The sequence below is a fragment of the Oryx dammah genome, unplaced genomic scaffold, assembly GCF_014754425.2.
Source record: "Oryx dammah isolate SB20612 unplaced genomic scaffold, SCBI_Odam_1.1 HiC_scaffold_19, whole genome shotgun sequence".
Lineage (NCBI taxonomy): Eukaryota > Metazoa > Chordata > Mammalia > Artiodactyla > Bovidae > Oryx > Oryx dammah.
The window spans coordinates 1,816,070-1,841,176 of record NW_024070203.1 but is presented as its reverse complement, the minus strand read 5'-3'; the positions used below and the strand labels follow the sequence as shown (position 1 = coordinate 1,841,176).

General features: G+C 43.4%; 1 protein-coding gene across 3 annotated transcripts in view; it reads left to right on the top strand.

Moving 5' to 3' along the window:
- Positions 1-25,107, top strand: part of RIMS1 (regulating synaptic membrane exocytosis 1) — a 600,054-nt gene that overhangs the window by 344,780 nt on the left and 230,167 nt on the right. Inside the window, exon 6 of one of the 3 annotated variants that reach the window (XM_040261377.1) lies at positions 2,712-3,559. In XM_040261377.1, the coding sequence (XP_040117311.1) occupies positions 2,712-3,559 (848 nt within the window). Of the gene's footprint in view, positions 1-2,711; positions 3,560-25,107 lie in introns of those variants that run through there. The other 2 variants (XM_040261371.1, XM_040261372.1) reach the window with 2 other exon arrangements.

Genomic DNA, 25,107 nt, shown 5'->3' with positions numbered 1-25,107 from the left:
CAGTTGCTTTTCAGTGCTGTGTTAATTTCTGATACAACAAAGTGAATCAGTTATATATACAGATATACCTGCTCCCGCTGTGACCCCCCTCCCACCGTCCATCCCACTCCCCAGGTCATCACAGAGCACTGAGCTGAGCCCCTTTGCTCGACAGCCGCTTCCCACGAGCTATCTGTTTTACACATGGGAGTGTGTGTGTGTCCGTGCTCTCTCTCAATTCGTCCCGCCCTCTCCTTCCACCGCTAGCTATGTGTTTTACATGTGAGTGTATGCATGTCAATGTTACTCTCTCAATTTGTCCCACTCTCTCCTTCCCTGATACCTCAGTTGGTAAAGAATCCACCTGCAATGCAAGAGACCCCAGTCCGATACCTGGGACAGGGATCCTGATACGCTAGAGAAGGGATAGGCTACTCACTTCAGTATTCTTGGGCTTCCCTTGTGGCTCAGCTGGGAAAGAATCCGCCTGTGATGTGGGAGACCTGGGTTGGATCCCTGGGTTAAGAAGATCCCCTGAAGAAGGGAAAGGCTACCCACTCCAGTATTCTGGCCTGGAGAGTCCCATGGACTCTAGAGTCCATGGGGTCACAAAGAGTCGGACACGACTGAGCTTCACTTTACTTCTCCTTCCGCCACTGTGTCCACAAGTTCTGTTCTCTAAGTCTGTGTCTCTGTTCCTGCCCTGCAAATAGGTTCATCTGTGCCATTTTTCTAGATTCCACATACATGTGATAACATACCAAATTTGTACTCTTCCCGACTTACTTCACATAGTGTGGCAATCTTTAGTCACATCCGTGTTGTGGCAAATGACATTTTCTTCCTCTTTATTTCTGTCATTTTGTTCCTTTTTATTACCGTATTCTACTGTATGTTATATGTACCACATCTTCTTCACCCATTCAACAGTTGATGGACGTTTAGGTTGCTTCTGTGTCCTGGCTATTGTAAGTAGTGCTGCAGTAAACACCGGGGTACATACTTCTTTTGGAAACAAGATCTTAATCTTTTTGATCCTAATTTGTACACTCATCAGGAGCTAGTGGGGATGGAAACATTAGAGGTGAGAAAAGGCCTATTTCAAAGATAAGAATCAGAGAGACTGGAGAAGAGTCCCATTTGCATATAAGGCTATCCTTTCCTAAAGCATCTTCACAGATGTTGTCTCCTTTAATCTGCACATGAACTCTGCAAGGTAAGCATCATTGATCAGCATTTCAACAACAACAAAAATATCGACTCTATAGAAACTTCCAAGGGCAACTCTGCTTTAATGAGCTACTGAGGTTTGCAGTACATTCATCACATTTTTATGAAAACTCTAATTATGATGACTGCATTCATTGCAGACCCCTTATGCGGGAAAACAGCAATCCTACCTGTGAAACTCCACCCTCCCTGAAAATCTCTCCCACTTCAAAGGACCAAGTAATCTAAATGCCTCAAGCAGAGTTGACCATGCTTCTGTTTTGCTTTTGTGTCATTGGAAACCCTCTACCCTTTCTTTCCGTTATCACCAGCCCCTGCTCAAACTGATCCCACAACATATTTGAGCAATTACTACTTTGATAACGGACAATAGAAACTGCTCTACTTTTCCCCATCTTGTATATTATTCTCAGTTTTTGCTCATGAAGTCTGCTTTTGGTCTTCCAGTGTTCTCTCTGGAAAGCCCTTTCTATGGATCTAAGAATTCCAGAAAGAGCCTATCTGTCCCCATTTTAACTGCACAGTAGAGCATATAGGGTCTGAATGCTTTGCTGAGGTATCCCCTTTCTGTAACTTCTGGTGTCCTTGCTGAAAGCTTCCCAAAGCAGATGGACTACAGTGTTCAGAAAAGGGCTGCACGGGAGCATCTTAAACAATGTAATTTAAATATTCAGACTTGAAACACTTTTCCTTTATCTTTGCCAGTGCCTCCTACAAGATGGAAAGCAAAGTAGAACACAAACTGCTTTTTCTTTTCATATTCTTTTCTGTTATGATTTATTATAGGATATTGAACATGGTTCCCTGTGCTCTGCATTTTGGAATCAGGGAGAAGGCCTGGGAGGGAGGAAAAATGAATAATAATTTCAAAACGGCAACATTTTTATCATTTTTGCTGGGGAAGGTAAAATGAAGGCTCAGCTTCAACCTTTTTTTTTTTTTTTTACCAATTCCCTAAAAAGTGATGGACTGCACATGATCTCTTAAAAAGTACTTTTGTTCTACAACTGAAGTGCTAGTAGAATTAATTTCTGAAATGGACATACTTCTATTCAGGTTTCCTTGAATGTTTCAGTTATAAGAGATTAATATATATTGCCCAAATATATGTTGGGTATTAATTTTTGAACTGATATATATCTATTAGCATTTATCCTAACTTATTATTACCTATATTATTTTATCTAGAACATGTTAAAGAGGTTAGCATAAAACTTGTTCCTTTAGTGAATTAATTTATTGATTTTTAAAAGGATCTGTTTAACTGATAGAGAATTTAAAAATCTGAAGGCCAGTTGTGAAGACCCTGAATATCTTGTAACTCAAAGTAGCCTTATTTAGAAAGCGACTCAGGTATACGGGTTTAATGTGCCTTTTTAACATCTCGCTTTTTAATTAGACATTGAAGGATAACTATTTCCAAGGATGCTGCTTCTGGGGTCTGGTCCTCGCCTTGAGTTTACACGCGATTCTCCTTCTCCACGTTTCTTTGTGCATCCCAGGAAGAAGACCCCAGGACTGGCCGAGCAGAATGGCAAAGGCGCCCCAAAGGGCGAGCGCAGACGCGCGCCCAGGACCTCGGCGCCTCCCGCAGAGGCGCCCGCGGAAGAACGCGAGCGGAAGGAAAGGCGGGAAAGCCGAAGGCTGGAGAAAGGCCGGTCCCAGGACTACTCCGTCGTGCCGGAGAAACGCGAGGAAGACGCGGTGGCTGAAGCGGAGAAGCAGCGGAAGGAGGAGGAGTACCAGACCCGGTACCGCAGCGACCCGAACCTGGCGCGGTACCCTGTCCAGCCGCCGCCCGAGGAGCAGCAGATGCGCATGCACGCGCGGGTGTCCCGCGCCCGGCACGAGCGGCGCCACAGCGACGTGTCCCTGCCGCGCACCGAGGCGGCCGCGGGGCCCGAGGGCAGGCCCGGCCCGCGCGCGCCCCACGCCGCCCGGGGCTCGCCGCCCGCCTCGCCGCGCGCCTACTCGGCCGAGAGGACCGCGGAGGCCCGGGCGCCGGGCGCCCAGCCGCTCGCCGACCCCAGCGCGCCGGCGCCCCGGCCAGGCCCGGGCCCCGCGGAGGTCCCGGAGCCGCTCCGGAAGCAGAGCCGCCTGGACCCCGGCTCGGCCGTCCTGGTGCGCAAGGCCAAGCGCGAGAAGGTGGAGACCATGCTGCGCAACGACTCGCTCAGCTCCGACCAGTCCGAGTCTGTGCGGCCGTCGCCGCCCAAGCCGCACCGCGCCAAGAGGGGCGGCAAGCGGCGCCAGATGTCGGTGAGCAGCTCGGAAGAAGAGGGCGTGTCAACGCCGGAGTACACGAGCTGCGAGGACGTGGAGCTGGAGAGCGAGAGCGTCAGCGAGAAGGGTGAGCGAGCGGCGGCGCGGGGGCTGGGGGCGGGGGGGGGGTGGGCTGGGGGGGTGGTAACCGGGCGCTCCTGCAGGGATCTGAGGTGCGCGCTCCGGGCTGGGGGCGTGTGCTGGAATCCGAGATATACGCTCGGGGCTGGGGCTGTGTGTGCTGGGATCCGAGGTGCGCGCTCCGGCCTGGGGGCTCCTGTGTTGGGATCCGAGATATACGCTCGGAGCTGGGGGTGTTTGTGCTGGGATCCGAGGTGCGCGTTCCGGGCTGGGGTCTCCTTGCTGGGGGCTCGTGTGGTGGGATCCGAAGTGCGCGCTCCGGGCTGGGGCCTCGTGTGCTGGGATCCGAGATATACGCTGAGCTGGGGGCGTGTGTGCGGGGCTCCGGGATTCGCCAGTGTGGCTCAGAAGCGCGTGTGCTGTGCGCTCAGGGTGCGCGCCTGCAAGGTTTACAAGCGTATCTGGTAATGTCTAGCATGGTGACTGTGACTGCAGTTACCACTGCTTTATGGTATATTAGAAACAAGCTACGAAGGCAAATCCTAAAAGTTCTCATCACAAGAAAATTATTATTTTGGCAACCGGATGAAGACATAGATGTTAACTAAACCTCCTGGGGTAGTCTTCTGGCCTCCTGTATATGTCTGATGGTTAGTTTAAGTTCACACGTCGCTCAGCAGTGTGACTTTTGGCCGTGCCATGGACTGTATAGCCTGCCAGTCTCCCCTGTCAATGGAATTTTCCAGGCAAGAATACTGGAGTGGATTGCCTTTTCCTTCTCCAGGGGATCTTCCAGACCCAGGGATGGAACTCGCATCTCTTGGGTCTTCTCCACTGGCAGGTGGATTCTTTGCCACTGAGCCTCCTGGAAATCCGCAGGTGGTTAGGTTTACACCTTAAACTTCCATGGAAAGTGAAAGTGAAAGTCACTCAGTCATGTCCCACTCTTTGCGACCCCATGGACTAAATAGTCCATGGAGTTCTCTAGGCCAGAATACTGGAGTGGGTAGCCTTACCCTTCTCCAGGGGATCCGAGGGGCGACCAAGGGATGAGCGGAGTGTGGGACTCGGGGCTCGTGTGCAGGAATCTGAGGTGCACGCTGAGGACTGGGTGTGTGTGTGCAGAGCGCCGGGATTCGGGCCCGTCGTTGAGAGGCGCCTGTGCTGGGCTCAAGGTGCACCCCTGCAGGGTTTGAGCCCAGGTCTCCCGCATTGCCGGCAGTTTCTTTACCAGCTGAGCCACAAGGGAAGCCCAAAAATACTGGAGTGGGTAGCCTTTCCCTTCTCCAGCAGATCTACGTACCAGGAATCTGGTCTCCTGCATTGCTCGAGAATTCTTTACCAACTGAGCTATCAGGGAAGCTGTATGTCAATTAATTCTCAGTAAAAGTTGGGGAGGAAAGTGGGGCTTGGAATGCTCCAGGCAGTCTCCCAGCAAATGGAAGGTTTTAGTGTTTTGTCTCCTTTTGTTTTTGGATGTGGAGTTTAAAAACGTCACCGCAGGCACCGAATGAGTTACAAGAATTTTTCATGACGTTGGTTCCTCTCATTCTGGGAAATTTTGTATTCTAGAGCCATCATCACAGAAAATCCTTTAGATAATACTGGTGTAGAAGATACTTCAACTTCAATTTAAAGTCCTGTGTTTATTTTGAAGAGTCTCCTCCTTTTGCTGCTATTCACTTAGATTTAAATTACCACAGCCATATATTCAGTTGGTGGTGGTTATCATCTTTGTTGTAGTGCTGGGGCTTCCCTGGTAGCTCAGATGCTGAGAATCTGCTTGCTGGATGGCATCACAGACTCGATGGACATGAGTTTCGGTGAACTCTGGGAGTTGGTGGTGGACAGGGAGGCCTGGCGTGCTGCAGTTCATGGGGTCTCAAAGAGTCGGGCATGACTGAGCGACTGAACTGAACTGAACTGATGCTCCAATGAGGAGGAGGAGATGGCAACCCACTCCAGTATTTCTGCCTAGACAGTTCCGTGGACGGAGGAGCCCGGTGGGCTGCTGTCCATAGGGTTGCACAGAGTGGGACACGACTGAAGCGACTTAGCCTGCATGCAGCATGCCCCAGTGATCTTATGCTGTCTGTGGGAACAATTTTAAAAGCTCATTCTGTTGCTATTAGTACTACAATTCAACTGGTAATAGGTATCTTTGGAGTACGGGGGAGGGGTGAATTTGGCTTTTTCACTTAGGCATTGATGTTTATAAAGTGCACATTGGTTTTTTAAAAGTCAGATGATGTGTAGACTTTTGCTGTCTTTCGTGTCTCAATGTTGTGTTTTGTGAACATGTATTTTTTTTCCCTTAAGTCATAAGGGAAGTGTAAGTAAGTGGATATGCTTAATTGGTGTGCAGAAAACCCCTTATGAGGATGGTTATAGATATAGTTACATATGTATATTTTCCTACTCAGTAAAGAAAGGGTGTACACCAGCTCCACTTGAATGTGTTTAATAAATCACAATGGGCATGAAGCTAGAAATGAAGCTCAGAATTATTTACAGTAACAACAGATTATGAAAGAAACATGACTGGTGGTGTGGGTGAGTGGAGGAAGGCAGCTAGTGTGATGAGAGGCACTTAATGTCTCTGGCCGCTATCTTCCTTTCTCAGGAATTATCTTCTGGGCACTTGGGTGACAACCTGGAATTTAGCCAACTTTGAAGTTGGGGTTCAGGTTCTTCATATGGAAGCATAGGAGACATCGTCTGATACATGCAGCCTTGTTTTCTCTTCATTTATAAATAATCTCATTCTCAATGTCTATGAGTGAAGCATAGGCATTTTTCTCCTTTAACCTTAATCTGTAATATTGATTAATGCCTTTATTGTCAAGGATTACCACTGCCCACCAAGGGCTCAGCCGTGATCGTCTACAGAACGCTGTGACCCTGCACGACTTTTTTAGCATCCCTAAGTCTCAGTTTTCTTATTGCCACAGTGGAGATGAGAGTTTCCACTTCGTCAGGTGACTGAGTGGTTTGGATGAGCTCATGTAGCTGCAGCAGGATGCTAAGTTAGCATTCTTCCTGTCTTGATGAGCCTGTGGCATTTGTGCTATAGAGCTAGTATTGCAATGAATTCATTATATCATTTTATATATATATATATCATTATATATATCATATATATATATATATAACAAAGAAGAGGTGAAAGAACCCATTTTATATCTTCCAGGCTCTAGAGGGATGAGAAAGGGACGAGTAATCAGGGAAGAGCCATCTTCCCAGGAGAGGAAGCCATACAGCAACCTTCACGGTCAGGGAAGGTGATCTTCATGGAATAAATACAAGAAAGCAGCATTTTGACTATATCCCGTGTATTCACTTGCTCAGTTTATCAGTGACATGTATCATGTAACTATTGAACACTTGCATGGCTCTGCTGGTCTGTTTGGGCTCCTGTAACAAAATTCCACAGACTAAGTAGCTTGTGAACAAAAGAAATTCGTTTTCTCACAGTTCCAGGGACTGGGAGGCCCAGGGTCCAGGCGCCAGCACGGTCTTGTCCTGGAGAAGGTGCTCTTTCTAGCTCAGGTGGAGTCGCTCCTTCTCATTGTGTCCGCACGTGGGGGAGGCAGCAGGGAGCTCTGTGGGGTATGTGATGAGCGCTAATCCCACTCATGAGGGCTTCACCCTCCTGATATAAGCACGCCCCATTTGAGGGGTTAAAATTTAAACATGTGAATTCGGAGGGAATACAGGCCTCCAGACCATAGTTCTGGCACAAGGCATCTACTTAATATATGTGTACTACTCTTGCCATTTATGTTGTTATCCTTATCATTATGCTGAGTTGGTTTGTGTGTTTATTAGTAAGTGTAGATTTAACACTTTTGGTAGATACACTGCATGCCTTTATGGAGCTTACATGTTGTTGAGAGAAATAAACAATAAAGTATAATTACACAATGAAGTATAATGTATTAAATGCGTCAAAGGAGCATTCCTTCCAGATGTATTGATACAGTTTTGCTTTGTGTCCAGATGTTTAACCAGAAAGGTTCCCTGGACAAATGGTATCTGAAAGTCAACACATAGATAGTCAGCATGATGCTGGGAAAAATTGGGCATCTCTGATTTCTTAGATGAGCGCTCCCCAATCCCTGGGCCAGGGACCACTGCTGCTCGGTGGTCTGCTAGGAGCCTGCCGACACAGCAGGAGAAGAGCTGCAGGCTAGGGAAGGAAGTTTCCTCAGCACTTACAGCCGCTCAGCATTGGCCCACCTCCTGTCAGATTGATGGTGGCGTTAGACTCTCCTAGGAGTGCGGACCCTTCTGTGCATGGTGCAGGCGAGGGTATAGGTTGTGTGCTCTTTAGGAGAGTCATCTTGAAACTTCCCTCTCCACCCTGGGCTAACTGTCTTTAATGACACAGTCCCTGGTGCAGAAAGGTTGGGGATTTGGAAGACATGATAACTTAATGTAATGTGGTACCTGGACTGGATTCAAGACAAGAAAGGTGGCATTAATGGAGGGGAGGAACTGATGACATACAGTAAATTTAAGTTTTTTCATTAAAAAAAAATAAAAAGGTTGGGGACCACTATGTTAGATTTTAAGTATTGAATCTCTCCATGCAGAAGAAAAACAGAGAACTAAATCTTAGTTGTAATAAGAAAGCAGTTGAATTTACATGAAATGTGTAACAAGATCCTCTGGGGCAAGGTCCAGTGAAGATTTGTGCCCCTAAGGAATTGAGTCAGGAGAAAAACTAGAGACGCAGGTGGTGCGAAGTGGATGAGAGGAGGAAAAGGCACCATAGCTCAGAAGAAGCAGAGCATCGCTACCTCAATCGGGATTCATCCGCTGACACTTCCAAGGAACCTGAAGCCCTCTGACAAAGCACCCTGGAAGAAGAGTCTGGCGTGGGGTAAAAGGATTTCCTTCCTTTTTAATCCTTGCCTTCTTGCTGGCTTTGAGAGCCTGGGGAAAATATGACCCAAATTAATGTTACCTTTGAACTTTTAAAGCACTTTGTGAATGGCTTCTGATGAACAAGGGCTACCAGGTTTCTTTGTAGCTGTTACTGCTAAGCATTATTTAGCAGTCCTTGTAGGAGTGTGTGTTACCCAGATGACTAGCAAGAAATAATACTTCTAAAGGTAGTAAATAATGAGTGATTGAACAGAGAGACTGAGGACACTTAATCACAAGGTTGAATTTTCCCCACAAAACAAAAACAGTTTCAGGGGATCCATGGGTCAGTTCCATGGAGAAGGAAATGGCAACCCACTCCAGTCTTCTTGCCTGGAGAATCCCAGGGACGGGGGAGCCTGCTGGGCTGCCGTCTATGGGGTTGCATAGAGTCGGACACAACTGAAGCGACTTAGCATGTGTCATTTGTGGGCACTGTGAACTATTTACTGTGTAGTCTTGGTCCCTGACAGCTTAAACACTGAGGAGTCAGGAACAAGCATTGCGAAGCTTTGCAATTATCAGGTACTAAATTATTTAGATGTAACTAATTCATGTAGTGCTTTGTATCATCCATTAGTCATTAAGCTAAAACTGTTAGGAGTCACCAGTTTGGGCTCCAGCAGTACATTGCCTGTTGCTTACATAGTACTTTTAATTCTACACAGAAGTTGATTTACTTCCATTTCTTGAGAGCACAGAAGGTATTTTATATTCTTTTGATGCTCCTGGTGCTTCTTCCTATAATTTTAAGAGGGTTTTCAATTAAAGAAGGTGGTCACCATTCAGTCATGTATTAATTTCTGTGTGATATTACTTAAGTAATACATTGTTTACATGATATTAAGCAAGGTATCTACAAGAATCTGCTGAATTCTAGGCACATTGTGCTAGGTTTTAGAGGTACAGTGATTGAATAATACAGACATGTACATAGGTACAGATGGATACATATGGGGCCACTCATGGTTTTTGCTCCTGTGACACTTTTCTGGGCAACCAAGAGAACTGTTACTGAGCACTTAATAGAGAGGATATATTCATTAGAAGGACTGATGCTGAAGCTGAAGCTCAATAATTTTGCCACCTGATGTGAAAATATGTCTCTCTGGAAAAGACCCTGATGCTGAGAAAGATTGAGGGTAGGAAGAGAAGGGGGTGACAGAGATGGTTGGATGGCATCATCGACTCAGTGGACATGACTTTGACCAAACTCCAGGGGATAGTGAAGGACAGGGAAGCCTGATGTGCTGCAGTCCATGGGATCGCAAAGAGCTGGACATGACTTAGCAACTGAACAATATATCTAATGAATCTGTTCTCTCTATAAAGTCTCCAGGACACTCCAAAGTCAAGTCAGGTTCTGTGGTAAGAATTTGACTACTGATGTTAAAAACTGAAACCTTTAAATAATTACAACTTGGAAAGACTTCTCTATTTTTTATTTAAATTTTGTTTTATATTGGAGTACAGTTGATTTACACTGTGGTGTTAGTTTCAGGTGTATAGCAAAGTTATCCCATTATACATATATACATTCTTTTTCAGATTCTCTTGCGATTTAGATTATTACAAGATATTGACTAGGGTTCCCTGTGCTATACAGTAGGTCCTTGTTGATTATCTATTTAATATCTAGTAGTATGTATATCGGAGAAGGCAGTGGCACCCCACTCCAGTTCTCTTGCCTGGAAAATCCCATGGATGGAGGAGCCTGGTGCGCTGCAGTCCATGGGGTCGCTAAGAGTTGGACACGACTGAGTGATTTTACTTTCACTTTTCACTTTCATGCATTGGAGAAGGAAATGGCAACCCACTCCGGTATTCTTGCCTGGAGAATCCCAGAGACAGAGGAGCCTAGTAGGCTGCCGTCTGTGGGGTCGCACAGAGTCAGCACGACTGAAGCGACTCAGCAGCAGCAGCAGCAGCAGTATGTATATGCTAAACCCCAAAAGGACTTTCTCATTTAATGTCTGCGCAAATGTAGGTGTTTATTTTTCCTACCCCATGAGGTCCAACATCAGTGAAGAGGCGAGGAAGCAGACTGTGAATAGATGGTGTAAAGAGGCAAGCAGCCTGCCTTGGGACAGAGGAGCTTGCCGAGGAGGCGAGAAGGGTCAGGGCAGAGGGAGGCCTCCCTGCTGTGAGGTCCCTTGAAGCAACTTCAGGCTCAGACCTGAGAGTCAGCAAAGTTGGGAGTGAGAAGCGGCGCTTCTGATCACAGACATACTCAGTGTTTGTTGACAGAGCCCCTACAGCACACTCTTCATCCTTCCTACCGTTTCCTCCTCCTCTACCCCTCTGCCACCCAGCAGGAGCAGCCCTGCATCTAATTCCCAGGAAAAATCAAGAGGCAATCCAGTGAACTGCCTCAGCAAAGCTGGAGGTCCTGGAGAAGGTGCTCTGCATTATGGGGTCTCCACCTTCCCACCAGGTTCCGCCAAGCCAACACCTCATTCCCTGTGCAGGGAAGGGGCCAGCTCACAGGCACCATCCTTCCCAGATGTCAGAGACGGCATCAGTGTCCGCAGGAGCAGCGCCACTGATCACACCTGCGTGGTACCCGCCACAAGTGTCCGCCTGAAACCAAATGTTGCACGAGGCCACACCAACGGCTGTGAGATACGAGCGTAAATAAGGGGACATGTGGACCCTAGAAGTAAGGGATAGCTCCCAAGCAGAGGTATGCTCCAAAAGCAAATGGAAAAAAATGCTACACATCTTAATCGAGTTCAGAACAGCCTGAATTTCCCAGCGCTCACCCCCAGGGCAGTGTCCCTGCCCAAACCTATGGATGTTCCATGCAAAATATTTTTATATTAAAAAAATTAATAAATAAATAACTTTATTTACTAATACTATTATTAACAAAACTCAAAGAGAAAGCTCTGAGTGTGCAAATGCATTGCTCTGAAGTGCTTGGAAGACATATTTGGACAAAATACAAGACTATTCAACTGGACACAAGATTAAACTCTTACCTGCAAACATGGATTAATTCTTCTGAACAGGAAGTAAGATATCTCGATCTGAGACCTTAAAATAAAAGCTGACATTAAATCTGTAAAAATTATTTTGGGTCCAGAAAGAAGCAGCCATACAGAAGCCTGTTACAAGCTTGGAGATGCCCAGGAGATAGCTCCAGAGATCAGTCATGAAAGAAAGAGGAAATTCAACACCATGCTAAGGGAAAAGGGAAAAACCTATACAATTCTGGAGGTTAAAGAATAAAGGTTATATGTAAAATAGGAGTTACACTGACTTTACATTTCTCATCAGTAATGGATTCTAGACTACAAATGACCAATGCCTTCAAAGTTTGGAGTGAAACCCATCCTAGACACATCTAAATTATCAATCAGCTCCAATTTTCAGAAGTTCTACTTTGCAGTCTTCTTCTGAGAAAATTGTCAGAATTTGTATGTACTCAAGAAAACTGAGAATAATCATGAAAGTGGGACAAATGAGAGAGAAGAAACAGTGGAGCTGACCGAGGAATCCAATGCACAGAAATCCACGAAGGACACTAGAGATCATATATCAGAAGCTCTGCAAAGAATATCTTTTTGAGAAGGATGCCATGGATTCTAAGAAGTATCCAGTGACTAGTCAGTTGCTTGATATTATTAATGTGGTAAAGAAAGGCTGTCTTTCTCAACAATAAAGAGGAACAGTTCAAACTTGATGGGGGGCGGGGAGAAACTATTAAGGAAAATCATGGTCCAAACATGAAGCAATCAAGAATATGGCATTATTTTAGTAATTGATATAGACTATTTGACTGTTAACCTAGGTAATCTTTCCTCTAAGTGAACAGGAAGCCTGAAAGTTCATCTGTAGAATAGGAAATTTAACATCTGCCTGTTACTGGTTTTTACTTGGTCCTGAAGTATTTACATGTAATATTATGGTAAATGCCAGTTTTGTTGTTCAGTCACTAAGTCATATCTGACTCTTTGCAGCTGCCATGGACCGCAGCATGCCAGGCTTCCATGTCTTTCACTGTCTCCAGGATTTTGGTCAAACTCATGAGGATTGAGTCAGTGATGTCATCCAGTTGTCTCATTATCTGTCGCCTGCCCCTGCTTTTCCTCCTGCCTTCAGTCTTTCCTTGCACCAGGGTGTTTTCCAGTGAGTCAGCTCTTTGTATCATGTGGCCAAAGTATTGGAGTGTCAGCTTCAGCAACAGTCCTTCCAGTGAATATTCAGGGTTGATTTCCTTTAGGACTGACTGGGTTGATCTCCTTGCTGTCCAAAGGACTCTCAAGAGTCTCTAGCACCACAGTTCAATGCCAGTTACTGGTTTTCAATTTTTAGAATAAACCCCTTTCTGCATTGAATATATGTATACCTATTTTGGTCTCTTTGTTTTACACAATTGAAGATAAATATTATGTCCATATTAAAATAAAGGAAAAACTGACAGATATGGGAGACAAATGATTTGGAGAACAGAGAGATAGAGATAAGCGTATGGATATTCTTTAATTATCATCTCTAAAAGATGATGCTGTTAAAATGCTGCATTTAATGTGCCAGAAAATTTGGAAAACTCAGCAGTGTCCACAGGAATGCAAAAGGTCAGTTTTCATTCCAATCTCAAAGAAAGGCAAAGCCAAAGAATGTTCAAAGTACTGCACAATTGCACTCACCTCACACACTAGCAAAGTAATGTTCAAAATTCTCCAAGCTAGGCTTCAACAGTACATGAACCGTGAACTTCCAGATGTTCAAGTTGGATTTAGAAAAGGCAGAGGAACCAGAGATCAAATTGCCAACATCCGTTGGATCATCAAAAAAGCAAGAGAATTCCAGAAAGGCATGTACTTCTGCTTCTTTGACTATGCTAAAGCCTTTGACTGTGTGGATCACAACAAACTGTGGGGAATTCTTCAAGAGATGGGAATACCAGACCACCTTACCTGTCTCCTGAGAAATCTGTATGCAGGTCAATAAGCAACAATTAGAACTGGTTATGGAACAATGGACTGGTTCCAAACTGGGAAAACAGTACATCAGGGCTGTATATTGTCACCTTGCTTATTTAACTTATATGCAGAGTACATCATGAGAAACGCTGGACTGGAAGAAACACAAGCTGGAATCAAGATTGCCGGGAGAAATATCAATAACCTCAGATATGCAGATGACACCACCCTTATGGCAGAAAGTGAAGAGGAACTAAAAAGCCTCTTGATGAAACTGAAAGAGAAGAGTGAAAAAGCTGGTTTAAAACTCAACATTCAGAAAACTAAGATCATGGCATCTGGTCCCATTTCATGGCGAATAGAAGGGGAAATGATGGAAAGTGACAGACTTTATTTTTTTGGGTTCCACAATCACTGCAGATGGTGACTGCAGCCATGAAATCAGAAGATGCTTGCTTCTTGGCAGAAAAGCTATGACAAATCTGGACAGCATATTAAAAAGCATATTAAAAGCAGAGACATCACTCTACTGACAGAGGTCCATCTAGTCAAAGGTGTGGTTATTACAGTGGTCATGTATGGATGTGGGAGTTGGACCACAAAGTACACTGAGCGCTGAAGAATTGATGCTTTTGAACTGTGGTGTTGGAGAAGATTCTTGAGAGTCCCTTGGACTGCAAGGAGATCCAACCAGTGAATCTTAAAGGAAATCAGTCCTGAATATTCATTGGAAGGACTATGCTGAAACTGAAACTCCCAATAATTTGGCCATCTGATGTGAAGAACTGACTCACTGGAAAAGACCCTGATACTGGGAAAGATTGAGGGCAGGAGGAGAAGGGGACGACAGAGGATGAGATGGTTGGCTGGCATCACAGACTCAATGGACATGAATTTGGGTAAACTCTGGGAGTTGGTGATGGACAGGGAGGCCTGGTGTGCTGCAGTTCATCGGGTCACAAAGAGTCGGACTGAGCAACTGAACTGAACCGATGAATAATTCTTATCTAAAATGTTCAACATCCTGCTCAAATTTTAGGCCAAGAAATAGGGAATTAAGACAACTTAAGCATACAAATATATAAATAGAAATAAATCTATTGGCTTTGAAAGCAAAGGGGTATCAGTATCACAGTAAGCTTAATAAAGTGTCTTCTTTCATTGGTTTTTAATATGATGTCATAAAATTAGAAATCAATACAAAATATCCTAAATAGAGTGTTTAGTGGATAGAGCAAAGTTATTTAAACATTAGAGTGTTCTCCATCAGCAGAACTAAGATAGTGATAATTTTGAAATAGGTTGGGTAATGGAGTCAACAGTGTGGGCAGAAGGGCCATGAGGATAAATGAGTTATTGTAGCCACCTCAGAAGTCTTTAATTTTCATCATGTGCACAGGCTCACTTGATATCCACTAAAATAGGAAAACAGAAAATTGCTGTTTAACTTCCCCTTGATAAGTTGCGAGGGATCAGTTTTGCTGTCTTCTGGGCCCTCTCATAATTTTACACACCATCTCTCAGCGGTTGATCCACGTAGAACTCTGATAGCCTTTGCTTCTCTTTGACCTTTCACACATTATTCATTCACTGGTTCCTACTGTTTCTGTGGGGAAGAGGAGTTTGATTCTCCCTTGCAGCTGTGGGAAGAGCCAGCGTTCAGAGTGTTAGGTGCTTCCGTTTAGATTTCTTCGAGAAAGTCTGAGAACTCACTTCTTCTTACAGTGGGTATAAAATGACCTTGACTGTTGAAATCATCTATCTAATTTAAATCTTAGAGATTGAGTGGATATAGGTAACTGTGTCCATGCATGTGGGGGGTTGTCAGAGCTAATGTGCTAATTCCTCATTTCTAAGAATATGGGATAAGAACATTTTGGGAAACATCAAGGTGAGGAGCTGAGATTTTCAGAATTGCAGTTTCTCCATAATATATAAAGGACTGGAAAATCTCCCTGATTCTAAAGCAGGTACTCTGACTTAAAAGAAGCTCTATAAAAAGAAAAGAAATTATGTCTATAAATCCAACCTGATTATATCCAATAATATTTTCCCCAAATTAATCCATGGCTAGAAATACTACTCATTTAGCTACATCTGAAGGAAATTTCTATTCTAGAATCAGGAGAAACTCAATTAAAATCTGGTTTACATCTCATTTTCAAAACTAATCAAGTACAGATTTGACACATATGCTGACAGTTTTTAAAATGGAATGTTTGGGTGTATGATTGAAGGATGTTTTAAGGGAAACTATCTGTGCTTCAAAATGCATTTAGAAGAAGAGTTGATATTGAAAACTTTCAGTGCATCTATTTTATCTCTTAGGTTATTACTTCAATATCCTTTCAAAATGCAGAATCATACTGCAGTGTTTGTGACCCACTTTATCCAGTGAATGAAAAGGTTGTCCTTATTTGGGGTTCAGTTTTACAGAATAACAGCACATCAGAACCTGGGAGAGTCTTGGGAAGCAAACAAACAAAGAGAAAGCCTCCCCTTTCACACACGGTTGAACAGAAAAGTGGACGTCGTGGGCACTGTCAGTTCCCCTGCCCCGGCACCATTTTCCATGTGCAGCAAGAGGTAGAATGCATACTGGTCCCAGCTCCAGCCAGACTTCTGAGGATCAGCACTGTTCTGCCCTCAGTCAAGACCCAGCCCTAGAAATCTGGTTTCTAACATATTCCTGAGACCAGGCCCCAGGACGGTGCCTGGTTTTCATTATTAGATCCCCATCCCTGGATCTTTGGGAAAAGTGAAAGTGAAGGTGTTAGTTGCTCAGTCGTGTCCAGCTTTTTGTTGGAGTCCCTCTGGTACTAACGCTTGGCCCTAACGAATCCCCCTGTAGGAACTGGAAACTGGATTACTGATACTGACTCCCTGGTGCCAGGTGCCAGATTGGAAATCTAGGTGTTACCTTGCATGTCATTCTTACTCATGCTTTATGGGCATCCACCTGGCCCTGCTGATCTGCATTGAATGGTGACTTTCTGTAGCCATCTTCTTTGAGAGTCTTGGTATTCTTCCTGAGCTGGACTTCTACATTTGGGTCTTCTTAAAAGCTCCAGTTCTACACCAAGGGCCAGATTAATTTTAATTCTGATGAAGTCTTCTGAGGCTGGTGTGTACGAGGTAATAATATATCAGTTTCTTAGGCTGCTGTAACATGATGCCACAGTGAGAGAGTCCATTCCTTAGGCAGGTTGATAAGAAGTCCGGGGGTCCCCAAAATGAAAGGTTGTTGCTGCACCATGAAAGATGCCGGGATTCTTGGCCTCCAGAGGAGAATAATTCAATCTGGGGCCAGAGATGAGTCTTGATCACTCAGAGCTTTTTGTGTAATAAAGTTTTATAAAACTATAAAAGAAGAGAAAGCTTCTGACATAGACTTCAGAAGAGGGCAGAAGGAGTGCCCCCTCACTATTGTTATCAATGGAGTTATATACTTTTAATTAGTTATTACAGTGAATCAAAAGAATGTCTGGAGGTTGTAAAGACCTTACTAGACCCACTCCCATAATTTACATTTCAAGATAATAGGATTAGCCAGAAGATTTTTTTCCAGAAACTGTCCTCAAGCAGGATACATTATTGTTATATAATCCTAAGGAATGTAGAGGGAAAAAAAAAAAAAAGTTTGTCCTTTCCTCCTCCTTGAGAATTCCAGACCCCTCTCTCCTTGGGGACCCCTGGACTTCTTATCAGCCTGCCCAGGAATTGACTCTGTCAACAGCCTGAGTAATCTGAACAAGAGAAGTTTGCTTCTCCCAGTCTGGAGGCCAGGACTGCAGCGCCTGAGTGTCGGCAGGGTCGACCCTTCTGGGGTCCGTGAACAGACCTCTGTCCTCGGCCTGTGAGGAGTGTCCCTCTCTCAGAGTCTCTGCTTTGTCTTTCCTCTCTGTGAGCATCCATGTTTCCTCTCCTTAGGAGGACGCTGTGCACCACTTTAGGTTCTTTCAAACTGATTATCTCGTTCAAGATGCTATCCACAGACATGGTTACACCCTCAGAGAGCTGGGGTGAGGGCTTCAACATACGAATTTTGGCAGGAACACAATCCGGTCCATAATAATTACATTCTCAGGACGAAAGAGACCACAGCCTCCACGTGTTTGTATCCACACACGGTAAATAAACACTCATGTCTGGAGCTTGACCCCATTGGTTTCCGTTTGTGAAAAGGATAGGATGATTTGTAGAGAGGATTGCCATCCACAGTCAGGAAGAGACAGGCAGTTTGAGGGACTGCCAGAGACTAAACCCATTGGGCGTGTTTCTTAACCTCTGTAAGGCTCAAGGTCATCGTGTTTGGAACTTGTGGAGTAATTAACTGTACACGTTCTGTGGAGTTGTTGTAAAGATTAAACGAGATGATAGTACACAGCAAGTGCTCAATACGTGTTTCTATTTCTGTGACACCAAAGAGGATGCAGAGACAGTAAACGTTAGCAAGAATCAGAAGGAAAGCTGGGATGCCAGGCTTCATGTCAGAGCTGCAGTAGAATTTTGTGGAAGGAATCAATGTGGCATTTAAGTCAGAGAGGTGGGCCTGAGCAAAGAAAGATGTGGTGACACACACATGTGGAAACAGGAGACTTCCAGACCTGTGAAAGGAAACAGCCCAGGGCCAGTGATTGAGGGAACAGTTTAGATCCTAGTTTGAAGGACTAGGTTACCTTGGGAAATAGAATTAGAGGGATAGAGTGTGCCAGTGATCCTCATTCCTGGGTACTCTTTAAAACCTCCTAGGGGAGCATAGAGGTTATCATACTACATAAAATAAGTCAGAAAGGAAAAGACAGATGTCATGTGATCCATATGGTTGAAGGTGAAACTCCAATACTTTGGCCACCAGATACGAACAACCAACTCATTGGAAAAGCATCCTCTGATGCTGGGAAAGATTGAAGGCAGGAGGAGAAGAGGGTAGCAGAGGATGAGATGGTTGGAGGGCATCACTGACTCAATGGACATGTGTTTGAGCAAACTCCGGGAGTTGGTGATGGACAGGGAAGCCTGGCATGCTGCAGTTAATTGGGTCACAAAGAGTTGGACATGGCTTAGCGACTGAACAGCAACAATGTATGATGTCACTTTTATGTGGGGTCTAAAGAATGACAACTACAAAACAGAGACAAGACTCACAGACATAGAGAACAGTCTTGAGGTTGCTAGGGGGGTGGGGTAGGGGCAGGGGTAGACTGGGAGTTTGGGGTCAGTGGTTGCAAGCTAGTATATATGAGATGCATGAATAGCAAAGTCCTATTGTATAGCACTGGGAACTGTATCCAATCTCCTGGGATAAAGCATAATGGAAAGGAATATTTAAAAAAGAGTATATATTTGTGTAACTGAATCAATTGGCTGTCCAGCAGAAATTGACACAACATTATAAATCAACTATACTTCAGTTAAAAAAAGGTTGAGGCATCACGAAGGGATTCTAATTTGTTCAGTGTGGAGTTGGGCCCCAGTTTATTTTATTAAAGCATGTAGCTGAATTGAGAACTATAGGATTGGTTCAGAGTACATTATAATCACTTGAGGAACTTCACAAAAAAAGGTACCCGTGTTCAGGTCCCAAGCCCAGAGCTCCTGATCTGATGGTTCCGGACCTGAGGCCCAAGCATCTGATGTTCTTAGCATCTCTTTGGTGAGTCCATTGTGAGGTCAAGGTTATGGCCACAGAGCCTTCAAGGACATTTCCAAGTCTCAGTATTGACCCTTCCTAAATTATGAAGTGCTGATTCTTCCATGAAAAATGTTATTTTGTATCACACAAAGGTCCCATGAAAAAAAGTTGCTTATTTATATGGGGAATAATTTGGCTGGAAAAAACAACATAATGACTCTACTAATGTTCACAGGATATAATAGAGTTGGTTTTTCCAGGAGTACTTTGGAGCCCTGACCCAGGTAGAGTTGGCCCTCAAACAACACAGGTTTGTACTGCACAGGTGCACTCATACATGGATTTCTTGCACTAAAAACAGTACTACCCGATCCAAAGAATCCAGGGACATTTGGTATATAAGATGTTATTGCATCCCAAAGAGTATCTTGGCAGAATAAACCTTTTATGATGAATATGGACAAATACTTCTTATTACAACACTTTATAATACAGGAATTGGAAGCCAGCTCAGTTTTCAAATTAAGAAGCTCTGGTTAAAGGAATACTGTGCTGCAATAAAAGTTAACACTGTATATTCTTTTATTTACAACATAAAACATGTATGTGATTATCGAGAGAAAGGTAATGCTACTTGTATACATACTATATGGTATGTTTTTGAAAAAGAATGTTTACAGAATATGTGTAAAGAAAACTGAAAGATCAAAGTATTGTATCTACTTATATCTGGATCATAAAACAGCACACATTCTTTATTTTTCTTTTTGTATTCTTTGCATGTTTAAACTCCTACCATAAACATATTCCTTCATATTAACTTCATTTGGGTTTTCTGTTTACCAGTCATTCCTTTGCTTTGATTTTTCTCTTCATGCCTTCTGTAATATTGACAAGGTTGTTTCATGCGCTTTTTCACTTATTTTCAAACTGAAGGCATTATATTAATAGATTCCTGTGGTAGTCCTAATGCAAACCTGAACTCAGTGCAATGCTTAGTTTTATAATTTTTTAGTGAAAACTAAAATCACTAACTCTAGGAAAGATCACTTTAACATATTTTAACTTTCCTCTAAAATTCACTGCTTTCCCTATTGTCTGTGTTATTGTTGTCTAGAATAGGTTCAGATTGCCTTTCCCCATTCATATAAGTAGGTGTTACTATTTTTATAATTAAGACTTTTAGATTTGCCAATGTCTTTAATATGTTTTACCTGATTTCATATTCGTTATTACCTTTTGCATCTCTTTTCTTTACTGCTTTCATTTTTCTTCTTGTCAGACCTTATCCTATAGTCATTCTTCCAGTGAGAGTCTAGGAATAGCTTGTTATCATTTCTTGCAGGACACCCAACTGGGTGTACAGCACAGGCTTTTTCTCTTTTGAAGAAATAGTAAAAAGTACTATTTTTTGGAATAAATATTTTTATTACATTTATGGCACAGAAGTGGGGAACATAAGCATGTATTTTATCTTGACCTGAAGCACATATATCATTTTTAAGATTTTTTTGAACTAAGTGCGGGAGGACTAAGCAAACCAGAAACACTGTGGCCCTTCAGTCATGGTATAAGAGCAGAGAAAAGACTGGCCTCTGTGATTTGGTTGGAAATGCAATTGAGGTGGAATTTAGGGTCCTCCTGTTCTGGGAAATCATTGGTTCTGTTATGTTTTGCTTAATTCCTAGAAAGATTTGAAAAATTCTTTAACAAAAACAGAAGAAGGACAGCAATTAGGATAAAAATAAATAAAAAGGTAAACGGAGTTTAGAAACAATGAAGTAAAGCTATGGGCTTTTACGTTGTGTTTAATTAATTAGCTTGTACATCATGTAAATAGTCTTCCACCTCTCCTTGACAATGTAATTTCCTTAATAACTTGCTGTTTGAAATCTTATCATTTCTAACATTTCTACTAAGCCCTTTGAATTAGTTGTTTTCTTTATGGAGAAATAACTCGTGTTCACTGCTGTAGGAAGCTAGGTATTTGGGCCACAGGTTAATAGGAAAAGTTATCATTATTTATCCCTCTTCAATTGTAGTCCTGCTGGATGGCATCACTGACTCAATGGACATGAGTTTGAGTGAACTCCGGGAGTTAGTGATGGACAGGGAGGCTTGGCGTGCTGCAATTCATGGCGTCACAAAGAGTCGGACATGACTGAGCTGAACTGAACTGAATTGAAAGGCAAATAAGTATAATATATCCCCTTAATGGATTTTGAACTTACCCATTAGATTTTAAACTGTCATCATATCCAGGTGAAAAAGTCGAGCAGCACACCCCCAGAAACCATTTCCAGTTTATAGTTACAAGTCTGCCTAAGCTAAAGAAACTAAGAGCAAACTTCCACTGGCAAAAATCTATAAATGGTGGATGTAGAAAACATTTATTTAAAAATGCATCACTGAGTTTGCATAAAAGAGAAACCTCCAAATGGCAGAAATGAAATGAGAAAACCATCGACATAAGGATGTGGGATGATGCTTCAGCAATATCTCCAGTTGGATAAAGACAGGTGATGTCTGGGGCCTTAAGCAACCCGGGGCTGTGAGGAGCAGTGGTCCCTGCAAGAGGCAGGTGATTGGAACTGGCATCTCTGCGTGAGAATATGACCCTCAGAGAGCTTCCCCCACAATGAAAAGAAAATTAATATTAAATTTCACCTAGTTTGGATAAATGAGAACCCTTGTTTCTGTCTGAATGCTGGGAAAAAAAAAAATAAACAAAACACAATGTATCTCTTGTAAGAACTTGAAATCTCTTTCTGTTCCTAAGATGGGTTTTGTAGACTGAATTTTTATTGCATACATTGTTATTTAATCTCAAGGCAAGAAATTAACATTTCCTTTGGTCCTTGATCAGGGAGAGCTTCAAGCTCAGAAGCCTTCCATTTCTGTATAATCAGTGACCTATGTTCTGAAAGAAGAATGGGCTTCCCTTGTGGCTCAGTGGTAAAAAATTTATCTGCCAAGGAGGAGATACAGGTTTGATCCCTGGATCTAGAAGATCCCTTGGAGAAGGAAATGACAACCCATTCATTCCAGTATTCTTGCCTCGGAAACTCCATGGACAGAGGAGCCTGGTAGGCTATGGTCCCCGGAGTTGCAAAGAGTCGGACTTGACTTAAATAAAAACAATGACAACAATGTTCTGAAGAACAGACAAGTACTCTGAAGTGGCCCTCAGAGAATCAATATTTCGGCTTTATCATTTGGGTTTCTTTCTCTTTTGACGTGTTTTCTGTTTTACAGAGCAGGGCAGTAATGGCTGAAGATTCACGCCAGGCTTTAGGCTGAAATGTTCAACTTCTGACTCTCCTTTAAAGTATCTCAGCCCCGTGAAAAGCCCTCAATTTCATTCTGTTTTATTTCATTAATTTATTTTATTGAAGTATAGTTGATTTACAATGTTGTGTTCATTTCTGCTGTACAGCCAAGTGACTCCGTTATATGTACATATACTCTTGCCTGGAAAATCCCATGGACGGAGGAGCCTGGTAGGCTGCAGTCCATGGGGTCGCTAAGAGTCAGACACGACTGAGCAACTTCCCTTTCACTTTTCACTTTCATGCATTGGAGAAGGAAATGGCAGCCCACTCCAGTGTTCTTGCCTGGAGAATCCCAGCGATGGGGGAGCCTGGTGGGCTGCCGTCTATGGGGTCGCACAGAGTCAGACACGACTGAAGCGACTTAGCAGCAGCAGCAGCAGCATGTATACACACACACGTGTGTTCTTTTTTCTATTCTTTTCCATTACGGTTTATCCCAGAAGATGGGATATAGTTCCCTGTGCCATCTAGTAGGACTTTGTTTATTCATTCTGTGCATAATAATTTGAACTGCTAATCCGGATCTTTCAGTCTTTCCCTCCCTCATCCCCCTATACCCCATGGCAACCACAAGCCTATTCCCTATGTGAGTCTGCAACTGTTTCATACATAAGTTCACTTGTATGATATTTAGATTCCACATGTACATGATATCATAAGGTATTTTTCTTTCTCCATCTGAATGACTTCACTTAGTTTAATCATCTCCAGGTTGATCCGTAGTGTGATGCACGCATGCTCAGCCGTGTCCAACTCTGAGACCCCATGGACTGTAGCCTGCCTGGCTCCTTTGTCCTTGGGCTTTTCCAGGCAAGAAGAGTGGACTGGGTTGCCACTTCATCCTCCCGGGGACCTTCCTGATGCAGGGATTGAACGTGTGTCTCCTGTGGCTCCTGAGTCGGCAGGTGGGTTCTTTACCACCAAGCCAGCAGGGAATGTTGCCGCCAGTGAGATTAGCACTTAATTTCCAATTGTCCTGCTTTGCTAGGTCTCCTCTAGGAGATGTGTGGGATGCGTCAGAGGGTGTATATCGGAGGAATATTCCGTGGTGAGAGTTGGGCTTACAAAGTGGTCACTTTCCAGAACAGCCATTTGCCTTTTCTTTCTTTCTCTACCTTTCATAACTGAGTTGTCTTTCCCCTAGTCTCCCTAAAGAGATTCTCACTGGAATTTTCCAACCAGCCCTGGCTCGTATCCTGTCACTATCTGATGTGTTCGGCTATTTGCTATTCTGATACCCTTGATACTATACCAGGTAGATGTATGGAATGTGATCTGGGAGCCTTAAGATCCTGAGCTTGGAGAGCACAGACCAAGGAAAGCTGGGTGACCAGTTCTTTCTGAAAGATCCCTTTCACACACACACTCTGAGACAGAGGACAGGGAGGGTCCTCGGGGGTCTGTGTTCATTTCATGGAAAATGGTTTCATCAGTACAACTTGGAAAGAGTAATTCCCATACCTGTATTTGAAAATTTCAAAGTGATCTGGGATCCAGAGGTCCTTAATAGCATCACATTCTTTGAGTGTTTTTGACCTTTGAAACTTTCTCAAGCTAGATAATTTATAGATGGAGTTCTTCTAGTATCCAACAAATCCTTGTAGAAAAACGATAAATCCTGATACAAGAAAGGCTGCAGCCTTATGACTCAGGAAAGGCAAGTGTGAATGAAGTTCTCAACCTGGAAAAAAAAATGAATTATTTATATTATTACACCAATGCATTAAAAGAATACACATGTGGCTCACAGAATGAGTTATTTCTACCTGGTCTGTCTCTAGTCTGTAACCTCTTGGAAAAGTAGATGCTTTACTTATATCCCATTAGGTGTTTGCAATCTACCTTATAATGTCATTGTCTATAATTACTTGGTTTATTTGTCTATGTGGAGGTATACCTTGTTTTTCTCTGAGATATGGTTGTGAGCAGCAAAGGACATTGCACAGATGAGTCAGCTGAGGAATAATGGATAAATTTACTGTGCAGGACCTTGCTGTGGCACAGGGGTAAAGAATCCACCTGCCAGTGCAGGAGACCCAAGAGCTGAGGCTTTGATCCCTGGATCAGGAAGATCCCCTTGGAGTAGGAAATGGTAACCCACTCTGGTATTTTTGCATGGAAAGCTTCATGGACAGAGGAGCCTGGCTGGCTACAGTCCCTGCAGTCAAAGAGTCGAACATGACTGAGCAGGCACACACAAATCATTGCTAGACAGTATTTCAGTGCAGTTTTCTTAATGTTCTGGGATTATATAGAACATAGAGATTCAATGCTGCTGCTGCTGCTGCTAAGTCGCTTCAGTCGTGTCCGACTCTGTGCGACCCCATAAATGGCAGCCCACCAGGCTCCCCCGTCCCTGGGATTCTCCAGGCAAGAACACTGGAGTGGGTTGCCATTTCCTTCCCCAATGCATGAAAGTGAAAAGTGAAAGTGAAGTCGCTCAGTCCTGTCTGACTGATTATTACTTCAGTGTGCACTAGTAGGAGATTTGTGATTTAAAGTCAGATTTTGTTTTGTTTTAATTACCAGGACTGTGGAGGGAAACAAACAAACAAACTTCTAGTTCCCAGGGTATTGTTATGTGATTAATATTTCAACATTAGCATTATTGGCACTTGACTATAATAATTTTTATCTCTATTTTCCAGCTGTTGTATTAGTACTAAAGTTTAATTTGGAAAATAAAAGCTTGGTTAAATAGAAATATTGGGTTGGTAATATAAGAGTTTAG